The 12,988-nt window shown below is 35.8% G+C and overlaps 1 protein-coding gene across 1 annotated transcript in view; it reads left to right on the forward strand.

Moving 5' to 3' along the window:
* TAOK1 (TAO kinase 1) overlaps positions 1-12,988 on the forward strand; it is a 151,429-nt gene that overhangs the window by 70,264 nt on the left and 68,177 nt on the right. Inside the window, exon 3 of the mRNA XM_028109304.2 lies at positions 11,448-11,519. Coding sequence (XP_027965105.1) covers positions 11,448-11,519 — 72 coding nt within the window. The remainder of the gene's footprint in view (positions 1-11,447; positions 11,520-12,988) is intronic.

A 12,988-nucleotide genomic window follows, 5' to 3' on the forward strand; every position in this document is an offset into this window, starting at 1 on the left:
TTTTTTGCTCTCTGCAGCATCCAGTTTGTCTTTAGACCTATAGCCAATTTTGAGTTTACCTTTACTCTCAGGCAGTGAGAATAGATGACATGTAGTGTTGTGCTCTTTAATTACTTATAGCTCAAGTATTTTGTTATGTATATATATACTTTAAACAAATTTCTGACTATTATCATCTTACTTATTCTCTATGAGAGGAATATCCCATCCTCTTTTCAGTTTCATTTGTTAATATTAATCACTTCAAGAAAAATGTAGAAATCATGTACTCCTCTCTATATCATTTATGTTATTCTTGTCTTACGTATTACATCTGCATACATTAGATTTATTTTTAAAAATTCTTGTTTCTAAGTGATCTCTATACCCATTGTGGGGCTTGAACTCACAGCCCTGAGATTGAGAGTTGCAAGCTCCACCACCTAAGCCAGACAGTGCCCACATCTGCATACATTATAAATCAAGAATCTTTCAGTGTCTTAAGTTTTGCTTTAAACAGTCATATGTATTTTAAAGAATTAAAGAGAAAAAATAGTTTTAAAATTTACCCACATATTTACCGTGTTATATACAACATGATAGTTTACTTTGGAAATTCCCAGTTTACAAAAGGACTCCCAGAACTAATAGGTGAGTTTAGCAAAGTTGCAGGATACAAGAGCAATATACAGAAACCCATTGTATTTCTATATGTCAGCAGTGAATGTTTTATGCTAAAATACTATTTATAGTATCCACAAAATGAAATAGTTGAGTTTAAATCCAACAAAAAATGTACATGATTTGTATTCTGAAAACCATTAAACATTGAAAGAAATCAAAGGAAACCTAAATAATTGAAGAGAGAGGCTGTGTTGATGGATTGGAAGACAAAATAATGTTATCTCCCAATTGATATATATAGATTCAGTGCAATCCCAATCAAAATCCCAGCAGGCTTCTAAAATAAATATTGACAAGCATATTCTAAAAATTTTAGGGAAAGCAAAGGAACTAGAATAGCCAAAGCAATTTTGAAAAAGAAAACACGTTCAAGAGCTCACATCATCTGATTTCAGAAACCTGCAGTAATCGAGATAGTATGATATTGTTGAAAGGATGAATACCTAAACTAATCAAACAGAACAGAGAGTCCAGACATAGACCCATACAAATAGTCAACAGATTCTTGGCAAAGGTGCAAAGACAAATCAATGAAGAAAGGATAGTCTTGTCAACAAATGGTGCTAGAACAAAGTTTACAAAAATAAACTTTGAAGGACACTTGGCTGGCTCAGTTGGTGGAGCATGTGACTCTTGATTTTGAGATTGTGAGTTTGAGCCCCACCTTGGGTGTTGAGATTACTTAAAAATAAAATCTTTTTAAAAAATAAAAATAGGGGGCACCTGGGTGGCTCAGTCATTAAGTGTCTACCTTCAGCTCAGGTCATGATCCCAGGGATCCTGGGATCGAGCCCCACATCAGGCTCCCTGGTCCTCGGGAAGCCTGCTTCTCCCTGTCCCACTCCCACTGCTTGTGTTCCCTCTCTCACTGTGTCTCTGTCTGTCAAATAAATAAATGAAATCTTTAAAAATAAATAAATAAATACAAATAGGGACACCTGGGTGGCTCAGCTGGTTAGGCGTCTGCCTTTGACTCTAGTCATGGTCTGGAGGTCCTGGGATCGAGGCCTGGATCCGGCTCCCTGCTCAGCGGGGAAACTGCTTTTCCCTCTACCTTTCACTCTTTCTTTCTCTTTCTCCCTTTCACTCCCTTGCACTCTTTCTCTCCCTCAGATGCGTGGATAAAATCTTAAAAATAAATAAATAAAAATAAACTTTGATTCATACCTTATATAAAAATGAATGCAAAATGGATCATAATGATAAATTTAAAGCCTATTATAAAGCTTCTAGAATAAAATATAGGAGAAAATCTTTAATAGCAGAAGCATTATCCATAAAAGACAAAATTTATAAATTGAACTGTTATCAAAATGAAAAACTTTCATTTTCTAAAAGATACTGTAAAGAGATGAAAAGGAAAGCCACAGACTGGCAGAAAATATTTTCAAGTCACATATCTGACAGGATTTGTATCTGGAACATATAAAGAACTTTTGAAGTACCTGGGTGGCTCAGTTGGTTGAACATCTGGCTCTTGCTTTTGACTCAGGTCATGATCTCAGGGTCCTGGGATCAAGCCCTGCATCGGGCTCCAAACTCAGCAGGGAGTCTGCTTGAGGATTCTCTCTTGCCCTCCCCTGCTCACGTGTGCTCTCTCTAAAGTAAAAATAAATTAGAAAAATGAAGAACTCTCACAGCTCAACAGTAAGAAAATAATCTAATAAAAATTAAGGAAAAGGTCTAAACAGACACATCCCCCCAAAATACAGATGGCTAATATATAAAAAGATGCTCAACATCGTTAGATTTTAGGGAAATACAAATTAAGACCACAATGAGATACCACTGTATGCTTAAATGACAGAAATAAAGATGAGCTGAAAGAAATAACAGGCAGTGCCAAGTAGTGATGAGTATGTCGAGCAATTGGAAATCTCATTAATTGCTGGTAGGAATGTAAAATGGTTTTGTCACTGTGGAAAATGGTTTGGTAGTTTTTAAATAAAGTTAAACGTACTATTATCTCATGAGCCAGCATTCCCACTCCTAAATAGTAATCCAAGAGAAATGAAAACTCAGGTTCACACAAAAAACTATACATGAATGTTTAATGGTAGTTTTATTCATAATTGCCAGAAATTACAATCTACTTCAGTATACATGCCACCTGTTTATTAAATGTTCATTAATTTTTTTAAAAAAATTTTCAGATATTTTTATTCATTTGAGAGAGACAGAGTGAGGAAGAGCACAGCAGGGGGGAGTGCCAGAGGGAGAAGGAGAAGCAGACTCCCTGCTGAGCATGGAGCCTGATGCTGGGCTCAATCCCAGGACCCTGGGATTATGACCTGAGCGGAAGGCAGATGCTTAACTGACTGAGCCACCCAGGTGCCCCGGTTCATTAATTAAAACACACACACACACACACAAACTATGATGGGAAATACAAATGGACTATAACAAATGAACCTAACTGTATTATAAATGAATAACATAAACACACAGAAGTGGGTAAGGGAGAAAAGAACTAATCTCAAATGATTTTGAAAACAGTATTTTGGCTGAATAAGGTTAAAGACAAAAGGAGGTCTAGTTACTTTGTTATTCATAGGGATATGGTTTGGCAATTCTGAAACTATATAGATTTGAATAAATAAGTAAATGTATTGTAGATAATGAGAACAAGTTTCCTTACTGTCCGAGAAAGAAGTTACAAATAAGGAAAGGGGGAAGGCTGTGGTTTTGGGTTAGAATTATGAAGGTATTAGTAGGGACTTACTTACTCTCACACACCGCAGATATATATATATATATATATATATACACACACACACACATATATATATAAAGAAAAAATATATATATAGAAAAAGAATACAAATTCCTTTTATTAAATGTAGAACGACTAAGGGAATAATTGTTGAACCAGGATCCACTGATGCTAAAATTAGTGGCTTAAAGTCTGAGGAAGAAGAGGATATATGCATAATCTCAAGTATAGCTCCAAAGATACTTATTAATTGAAATGGGAAAATCAGTGGAGACACTTGTCAGACTGCCTTAACCGAGTGATCAAGGTTAATATCACCAGTGTCCACATCACATACCCCCTCTCTGACATGACACTGAGGACACATCATTTTTGTGTTGTTCTTTTTTCTTTTTAAGATCCTATTTATTTATCTTACAGAGGCACAGCGAGAGAGGGAACACAAGCAGGGGGAGTGGGAGAGGGAGAAGCAGGCTTCCCGCAGAGCAGGGAGCCTGATACGGGGCCCGATCCCAGGACCCCGGGATCATGACCTGAGCCGAAGGCAGACGCTTAATGACTGAGCCACCCAGGCGCCCCTGTGTTGTTCTGATTTTAGAAATGCTAAACTTAAATCATGAGGAAATAAACTCAAATTGGGTAACATTATACAAAATAACCAGTACTCTTCAGAAGTGTCAAAGTCCTAAAAGAGAAGGGTTGAGGAACTGTCACAGGCTGGAAGAGACTAAGGCACCATGATAACCAAGCAATGTAGGATCCTGGAACAGCAAAGAAGTTATTAGTGGAGAAATGGGTAACTTAAATGAAGCCTCAGTTTAGTTAATAGTTAATAATTTGACGAATGTTTGTTAGTTTTGATAATGGTACCGCATTATACAAGATATTAACATTAGAGGAAGCTGGGTGAAGGGTATATGGTAACTGTACTATTTTTGCAACACCTGCATAAGTCTGTAATTATTTCAAAGTTAACAACAAAAAAAAAAGCTCATTAGTAACCAGAGATAGACTTTCTCCAAAAAAGAAAAAAGGGAAGTAAATGTCTCTTGACTTTTTTTTCCTTTAGAGAAATAAATACTTCATAAATAAAAGGTTCTAGGAGATAAAATTGGTAGTTAAAGAAACATGTTTATTATTTTAAAGATTGTCATTTTATTTATTTATTTATTTTAAGAAAATTTTTTTAAAGGATTTTATTTGTTTATTTGAGACAGATACAGAGAAAGAGAAGAGAAAGCATGAACAGGGAGAGAGGCAGAGGGAGAGGGAGAAGCAGGCTCCTTGCTGAGCCAGGAGCCCGATGTGGGGCTTGATCCCAGGACCCTGGGATCATGACCTGAGCCGAAGGCAGATGCTTAACCATCTGAGCCACCCAGGCGCCCCAAGTTTGTAATTTTAAAAGCGAGCTAGTGAACTGTTACTCTAAAGCCATAAAACATCTCTAAGAATTCCTTTCATAATCTGTAGGGGAAAACTCCACTCACATTCTTTATTTTTCCTATTAAAATTGCTCCCCCCCAAACGACAAATATAATACAGATGTTTAATATTTTGGCAGTATTATGGATTTAGTTTTTTGTTTTGTTTTTTAGTGGGCACCTTTGGAATAAAACCACAATTTAAAATATTATGTCCCTAGAGAAGAAATATGTTTCAAATTCTTAACAATTTGAACTTTTGGTTTATATCCCATTTGTAAATTGGATACAAAAAGAATAAAGAATATGATAAAAACTCCACCTATAATTTCACTACCCAAGGACAGCTATTATTAACATTTAGGTTTATATCCTTGAAGAATCTTGTTATGTACACATGCCGTATGTGTGTGGTTGTTGTTGCTCACATTTGTTTAATTTCCAGGTTGGACACAAAATGAGGGAAGAGGGACCTAGAAAACATTTCAAAAATAACCTTTTATTTTGTATTACAGTTTTGTTTGAGTTTTTGTTTGTCCCTTCTCTATTTACACTACTGTGGAGAAATACAGAAGAGGGGGAAAATACACATAGAATCTTAGAATTGGGCCCAATAAAAGAACCACACTGAGGGTGCGTGCCCCTGTGTGGCTCAGTCAGTTAAGCATCTTCAGCTCAGGTCATCAGGTCATGATCTTAGGGTCCTGGGATCGAGCCCCACTTCGGGCTCTGCCCTGGAATCTACTTGTTTCTCTCCCTCTCCCCCACCCCTGCTCATGCTCTCCCTGTCTCTCTCTCAAATAAATAAATAAAAATCTTAAAAAAAAGAAAAAAGAACCACACTGAGAAAATCCTGACATGTAGCCCATTCATTGTGGTGGTAGTAGTTTTTAAATTGACTGGTTTTATTGAATGCAATTTATGTACAGTAAATATACAGATACTAAATGTATAGTTTGATGAAATTAGATAAATTATGCCCCTATACAATCAACAAATCAAGATATAGAATGATGGTGGTTGTGGTGGGGAATGGAATGGAAGAGATAGAGGATGGAATGACACTTGTTTGAATTTACCTTGAATTAATATTTTATATATTTAAAAATTAAAATTTAATCAGTATATATGGGGTGCATATCAAAGGCAAACAGGAAGAATGACTCCAGCTGTATTTCAGATATAACCACATTGGGGGAAAGAATAGATCTAATACAAGTAACTTTTATACATAATATTTTAACTATATACCTTCAGTCTGGGAGAAGGAAACTGCAGACAAGTCTTCAACTGTTAATACATTTGTTTCATATTGGTATGGGTGTGACAGTTCTGAAACTATGTGTTAAAGGATTAAGCAATGAATGATATTGATGTTATTCAGAGTTAGGATCCTGACTATGAAAGAAGAGAAATATGGATTCAGGGAAAGTAAGAAAGAACCCTGTGGGATTTGATAGGTTATATTTCCCCCCCATATATCTCCTATCTCTGTCTGCCACAAGATTGTCATTGTAATGACACCTCAGTATCAGTGAGCACACAGATTTTGAATTCCTCACTAAAGGGAACAAGAGCTCCTTGGAGTAATGGCTCATTCTATTTCAGGGACAGGGAACATTAAAAGATAAGCCTTAGAACATCTTGTGCCAGAAAGTTAAAAAGTGCCTTAGAGAAAAAAGAAAAAAAGAAAAAAAAGTTGGGGCCTGTCAAAAGGACACTAGAGCCAGATTGAGGGGGCTCCCACTGGCCAAATCCTGTAATATAAGCGTCAGTATAAAAATGGTAATGGATTGTATAGCCTTTTGAGTAAAATAGGAATCCATTATTTCCATGACAGATGATGGATGAATGGATGGATAAAAAGGGAGGGCTTTTCCTCATAATAGAATGCTGACTATTATGGGGCGCCTGGGTGGCTCATTCGGTTAAGCAGCTGCCTTTGGCTCAGGTCATGATCCCGGGATTCTGGGATCGAGCCCCGCATCAGGCTCCCTGCTCAGCGGAGAGCCTGCTTCTCCCTCTCCCTCTGCCGGCCTGCTGCTCCCCCTGCTTGTGTTCTCTCTCTGTCAAATAAATAAAATCTTAAAAAAAAAAAAAGAATGCTAACTGTTAAATGGGAAGGGAATGGTAGAGTTGAAAAAAAACCCAGCATTTTGAATCATCATAGTGAAGATTGGGCCTAGAACATTTCAGTGGTTGCTAAATCTAGAGGGAAAGTTTGATGAGCAGGATGTTTCCATGGTTTAAAAGTATCTCTTCACAGATTACTTGTTAGATATAAGGTAGGAAATAGTAAGTATAACTATATACATTGGGAAAGAACAGGCAATGCCTTGAGTAGGTGATGAAAATTAGTAACATCAAGGAGGACATTGTATACCTACAGATATGGTACCCTGAAAAGGACAATATCACTCTTGTAGTATTTTGGCCAAGGATGTATAACCAGAATCTAATCATGAAGAAATGCCAGACAAGCACAAATTTAGTAACATTCTATAAGATACCACTGTATATTCTTCAAAAATGCCAGTGTCATGAAAGACAAAGGTTAAGGAATTGTTCTAGATTAGAGGAGACTAATAAGACATGATAACGAAGTACAACATGTGATCCTGAAGGGAGGGAAAAACATGTATGTAGGCATTATATATTTTTATTTATTCTTTTTAGACATAATCCGCAGAGGTATCTCATTTAATTTTAATGTAACATTACTAATAAGTTTGGATTTTAATAAATTATAATTTTCTAATTTAACTTACTATTTTTTTTTAAGATTTTATTTACTTATTTGACAGAGGGAAAGAAAGAGAGAGCACAAGCAGGGGGAGTGACAGGCAGAGGAAGAGAGAGAAGCAGGTTTCCCGCTGAGCAGTAATGTTATTTTAAAATAGTAAGCTAGGGGCACCTGGATGGCTCAATCGATTAAGCGTCTGCCTTTGGCTCAGGTTATGATCCCAGGGTCCTGGAATCAAGCCCCACATCGGGTTCCCCCTGCTTGTGCTCTCTCTTTCTCTTTGTCAAATAATTAAATAAAATCTTTTTTAAAAAATAACATTACAGGAGATTTTATAATAATAGTAAAGAGTTTTCCTCTCTAATTTTCACCTGGTTCCCCTAATTTTAACATGTTACGTATGTAACATGGTTTTGTCAACATTATATTTATCAACATTACATTTATCAAAAGTAAGAAATCAACATTGATCAAATGATACTCTAAACTTATATACTCTACTCAGATTTTTCCAGTTTTTCCACTGTCTCTTTTCTGTTCTAGAATCTAATCCAGAAAATTGCATTGCATTTAGCATTATTTTATTATTTATTTATTTATTTATTTATCTATCTGTTTATTTTTAGAGAGAGAGATAAAGGTGGGGGGAATCCAAGGGCCTATACTAGGCACCTCCAATATACCCACTTTTAAATCAGGCTTTGTCTTAGGCTAATTAAAAGTTCATCTGGTGGTGCACCTGGGTGGCTCAGTTGGTTAGGCGGCCGACTCTTGGTTTCAGCTCAGGTCGTGATCTTGGGGTTGTGGGATTCAGCTCCGTGTGGGGCTTCACCCTTAGCAGGGAGTCTCCTTGGGATTCTCTTCTCTTCCTCCGCTCCCCCTCCCCTCCGCTCACGCTCTCTCTCTCTCAAAATAAAAAGAAAGAAAGGGAGAGAGAGAAAGAAAGAAAGAGAAAGAAAGACAAAGAAAATCACCATTAAAAACAAAAGAACTACATCTGGGGGCTCCTGGGTGGCTCTGTTGGTTAAGTGCCTGACTCTTTGGGCTCAGGTCATCATCTCAGGGTTGTGAAGTCGAGCCCCTCATGGGGCTCTGTGCTCAGCAGGGAGTCCGCTTGGGATTCTCTCTCCCTCTCCCTTTGTTCCTCTGCTCTCCCCCATGCCATGCTTGCATGCTCTCTCTCTCAAATAAATAAGTCTTTTTTTAAAAAGTGCATCTGTTTAATGCAAAACAAAATTGGATCCTTACCTGGTACCATATATAAAAATTCAAAATGGATCAAAGATCTAAATGTAACTGTTAAATCTATAAAACTTTTAGAAGAAAACTAGGGATAAATCTGCATAACCTTGGTTTTGGCAAAGGATTCTTAGATATAACACCAAAAACACGAACAACAAAAGAAAAAATAGATTAAATTGGACTTCATCAAAACAAAAAACTGTGTTTCAAAACATTGTAAGACAACCTATAGGAGAAAATATTTTTAAATCACATATCTGATAGTGGATTTGTCTAGAATAAAGAACTCTTACAACTCAATAATGGAAAAACAATTTAAAAATGGGCAAAGGATCTGAATTGACATTTCTCCAAAGAAGATGTACAAATGGCCAGGAAGCACGAGAAAAGATGCTTAACATCATGAGTCATGAATCTTAAAAACATTATGCTAAATGAAAGAAGCAAACACAAAAGACCACATGTTATATGGTTCCATTTATATGAAGTGTCCAGAATGGGCAAATCTTAGAGGGACAGAGAGATAAGTTGTTGCTTAGGGCTGGAGTGGTGGGGAAAAGGATTAAGAGAGCAATTGCTAAAAGGTATGGGGTTTATTTTCTTTTTTAATAGAGAAAAGATTTTAGTGTAAAATACACATAAAATTTATCATTTTAACCATTTTTTAAATGAACAATTTGGAGTTTTCTTTTTGAGGTGATGGAAGTTCTAAAATTATAGTGATGGTTGCATATATCTTTGTACTAAAAGCATTTGTACACATTCAAATGTGAATTGAATGGAATGTATATTATCTCATTAAAGCTCTTATAAAAGAAAAGAATATTGCTGTTAACACCTGTTGATTAAAATCAAGGGACTCAGAGATAAGTAGAGAACATTTTGGAAAAATAAATTCATTGAAAATAGGCAGAACTTAAGTGGCTAGGTCCACTTTACCCATTATAACAAGTGGTGCAAGTTTCCATTAACCAGTCTACTATTAATTGAAATTGAAATGTCAGTTGTTTCCAGAAATGGTGTCTTTTTTAAAAAAAGTTTTGTTTTGAGAGAGTGAGCTTTGGGGGAGGTGGCATGGAGGGGCAGAGGGAGAGGGAGAGAGAAAATTCCAAGGAGGCTTCCTGCCCGGCATGGAACCCAACACAGTTTGGCTTGATCTCATCACCCTGAGATTGTGACCTGAGCCAAAATCAAGAGTAACTCATTTTAAGTATTTACAGCTATTCTCGTGTGCGTGTGTGGGTGCGTGCATGTGTGTGGGTATAGTAAGAGTTTGACTCTTCTTTTCCAAAGAGTTCTTTGGGTTTTTTTTTTTTTTTAAGATTTATTTACTTATTTTAGAGACACAGAGAGAGAGCAGTGGGGAGAGGGAGAGAGAGAATCCCAAGAAGACTCCCTGCTGAATGCGGAGTCTGAGATCATGACCTGACCCAAAACCAAGAGTGGGATGCTCAGCCAACTGTGCCACCCAGGTGCCCCTTCCAAAGAGTTAATGATCGTATTTCTGTTACGTTTTTATCACTTTGTTTTCAGAATTTCCACAAGAGTGGTAGATAATTATGGTATCCTTGTACAGTATTAATTCTGATTAGCAGTTGTTTACAGTAGACATGATTTGTCACGTTGAGAAATTACCTTTCTAATTTAGGTTTTCTAGGAGTTTAACGTTCCCTGCAATTGAGTACATTTAGCATTGGGCCCTTCCTGCATTTTCAGCATTTATTGAGCATTGATATATATACTTTTTTCCCATTTGACTTTTAATAAAAACATGGTAAATGAGGGGCACCTGGGTGGCTCAGTCTATCAAGCATTGTGGTCCTGGGGTCCAGCCCTGTTGGGCTTCCTGCTCACCAGGGAATCTGCTTCTCCCTCTCCCTCTGCCCCTCCCCCTGCTCAGCATGTGAGCTTTCTCTCTCTCTCTCTCTCCCTCTCTCAAATATTTTTTAAAATGTGGTACGTGTGTTCCTAGTATCTAAATCTTTTGCATTTCTGTGATATGTATTTTATCCAAATGAATATTTATTTTAATGCCCTGTGTAATACTTGGTTTTTAAATTGTATTTAGAATTCTTTTGTCTGTATTTTCAAATGAAATTGGTACTGTCTATTTTGTACTGTTTGTGAGGTTTTAGTTTCTGGGTTATACTGCCTTCGTAAAATTAATGGGGTAACTTTTTGTTACCACTTATATCCTGGAAAGTTCTGGTAAAACTATTTTCCACTTAAGACTATTTTAAAGATAATTAATTGGTATTCTTTGCAATATGCCACTGGTGTTTTCCTCACATTTTTTCTTTAGATCAGTTTTAGTAATTTTAACCAGAAAATTGTCCATGTCATTGAGATTTCAAAATTTATTAGCATAGACTTATTTATATATAGTAGTCTTGTTTTGTCTCTGTTTATAGTACTATTAAGATTTCTGTATTTTTTCTCTCAATTAAATCACTGAAAGATAAACCTTTATTTTTCTCTCCAGTGTATGAGCTCCTGGATATTTTGATGTTTCATTATATATTTATTATTATTTTTAAATGTGCTTTAATAGCACTTTTGATGTCCTTTTTGATATGATAGCTTATAAATGCTTTAATTCTCAGAAAAATAATTGCACAGATGTAATCTGTTCATTTTTACAATGGTCCTTGCTTTGTTTTTTTAGGCACGAGATGTACGCACCAATGAAGTGGTGGCTATCAAGAAAATGTCTTACAGTGGAAAGCAGTCTACTGAGGTAGGTGAAATGTATACATTCTTATTGGCGTATGAAAGAAAGACATGCTGTTTTTAATGGGGGTAGATGGGAATTCTTTCAAAAAGTATACATACATAAAAGTATACAAATATTAAGGGTATATCTCAGTGAATTTTCTTTCAGAAACTAAATATACCCATTAAAGTTGTACCTAAAGCCATAAACAACATTAATGGCCTCCCAACTTGTGCCCCTTGCTTTTAATTTTTTAGTATATGTGCTGCTGAAGTGAGCTTTTTAGAACTGTGGTTTAATATATTACTTTATCTGTATCATAGAGGAATCACCAGTTTTTAAAAAAGTAAACAAGAATAAGATATATTTGACATTAAATTATATTGTGTATAGTTTCTTAATGGTTTAGCAATTGCTTAAGGCTTGTTTTAAACAAACTTTAATAACCAACAGGCAGTTATATATCTAGTCTGAAAAGTAAGCAGTGTGTAATAACTTGAAAAACAAAAAAATTATTGATACTACATTGATACTACTTTAGTTTGCTAATATTCTGGTTAGTTCTTTTCAGATAGTTACTCTATTTAATCGTATACATTTATTTTATAACGTATTCTACTTTCTAAATCTAGGATCTTTAGGCTTTAATTTTAAAATTAATTATTTTAATTGTGGTAAAGTACACACAACAAAATTTACTATCTTAACTATTTTTAAATGTACAGTTCAGTGGCATTGAAGACATTCACTTTGTCATGCAGTCATCACCACCATTCTTCTCCAGAACTCTTTTCATCTTGCAGAACTGAAATTCTATACCCATTAAACAATAATTCTTCATTCTCTCCATCCTCCACCCCTGGAAATCACCATTCTCATTTCTTTCTCTATGAATTTGACTACTTTAGGTGTCTCATGTAAGTGAAATCATGCAGTATTTGACCTTTTATGACTGGCTTATTTCACTTAGCATAATATCCTCAAAGTTCATCCATGTTATGGTATGTGTCAGAATTTCCTTCCTTTTTAAGGTTATAGAGAGAGAGAGAGTGTGTGTGCGTATGTGTGCAAACCACCACATTTTGTTTATCCATCCATTTGTTAGTGGACACTAACGTTCTTCCACCACTTGGTTATTGTGCTGCTGTGAACTGGCTATGTAAATATTTCTTTGAATCTCTGCTTTCAATAATTTCAGGTATATGGCTAGGGGTGGAATTGCTGGTTAGTCTTTACTTTTTAAAGATTCTGGTTTTCTACTTTTTTGGAGTTTCTGTTTTATGGTAAATCTTATTTTTGTTAAGATCATCTTTTGGGTATGGTAACACTATTATGATTATATCCTCTTCCATCATTTTGATACCTAAAAATTTTTCTAAAAATTCTTAAAACTCCTAAAAAACTCCATTTCTTACAAGTTAACTCTGATTTTATTTGCCATTCTATAGCACAACTGTAGAACTAGCTTTCACAGGCCGACTGGTACTGTGTTG

This window comes from Eumetopias jubatus, unplaced genomic scaffold (genome assembly GCF_037043125.1).
Source record: "Eumetopias jubatus isolate StellerSeaLion01/CBP00866 unplaced genomic scaffold, mEumJub1_p1.0 scaffold_10, whole genome shotgun sequence".
NCBI lineage: Eukaryota > Metazoa > Chordata > Mammalia > Carnivora > Otariidae > Eumetopias > Eumetopias jubatus.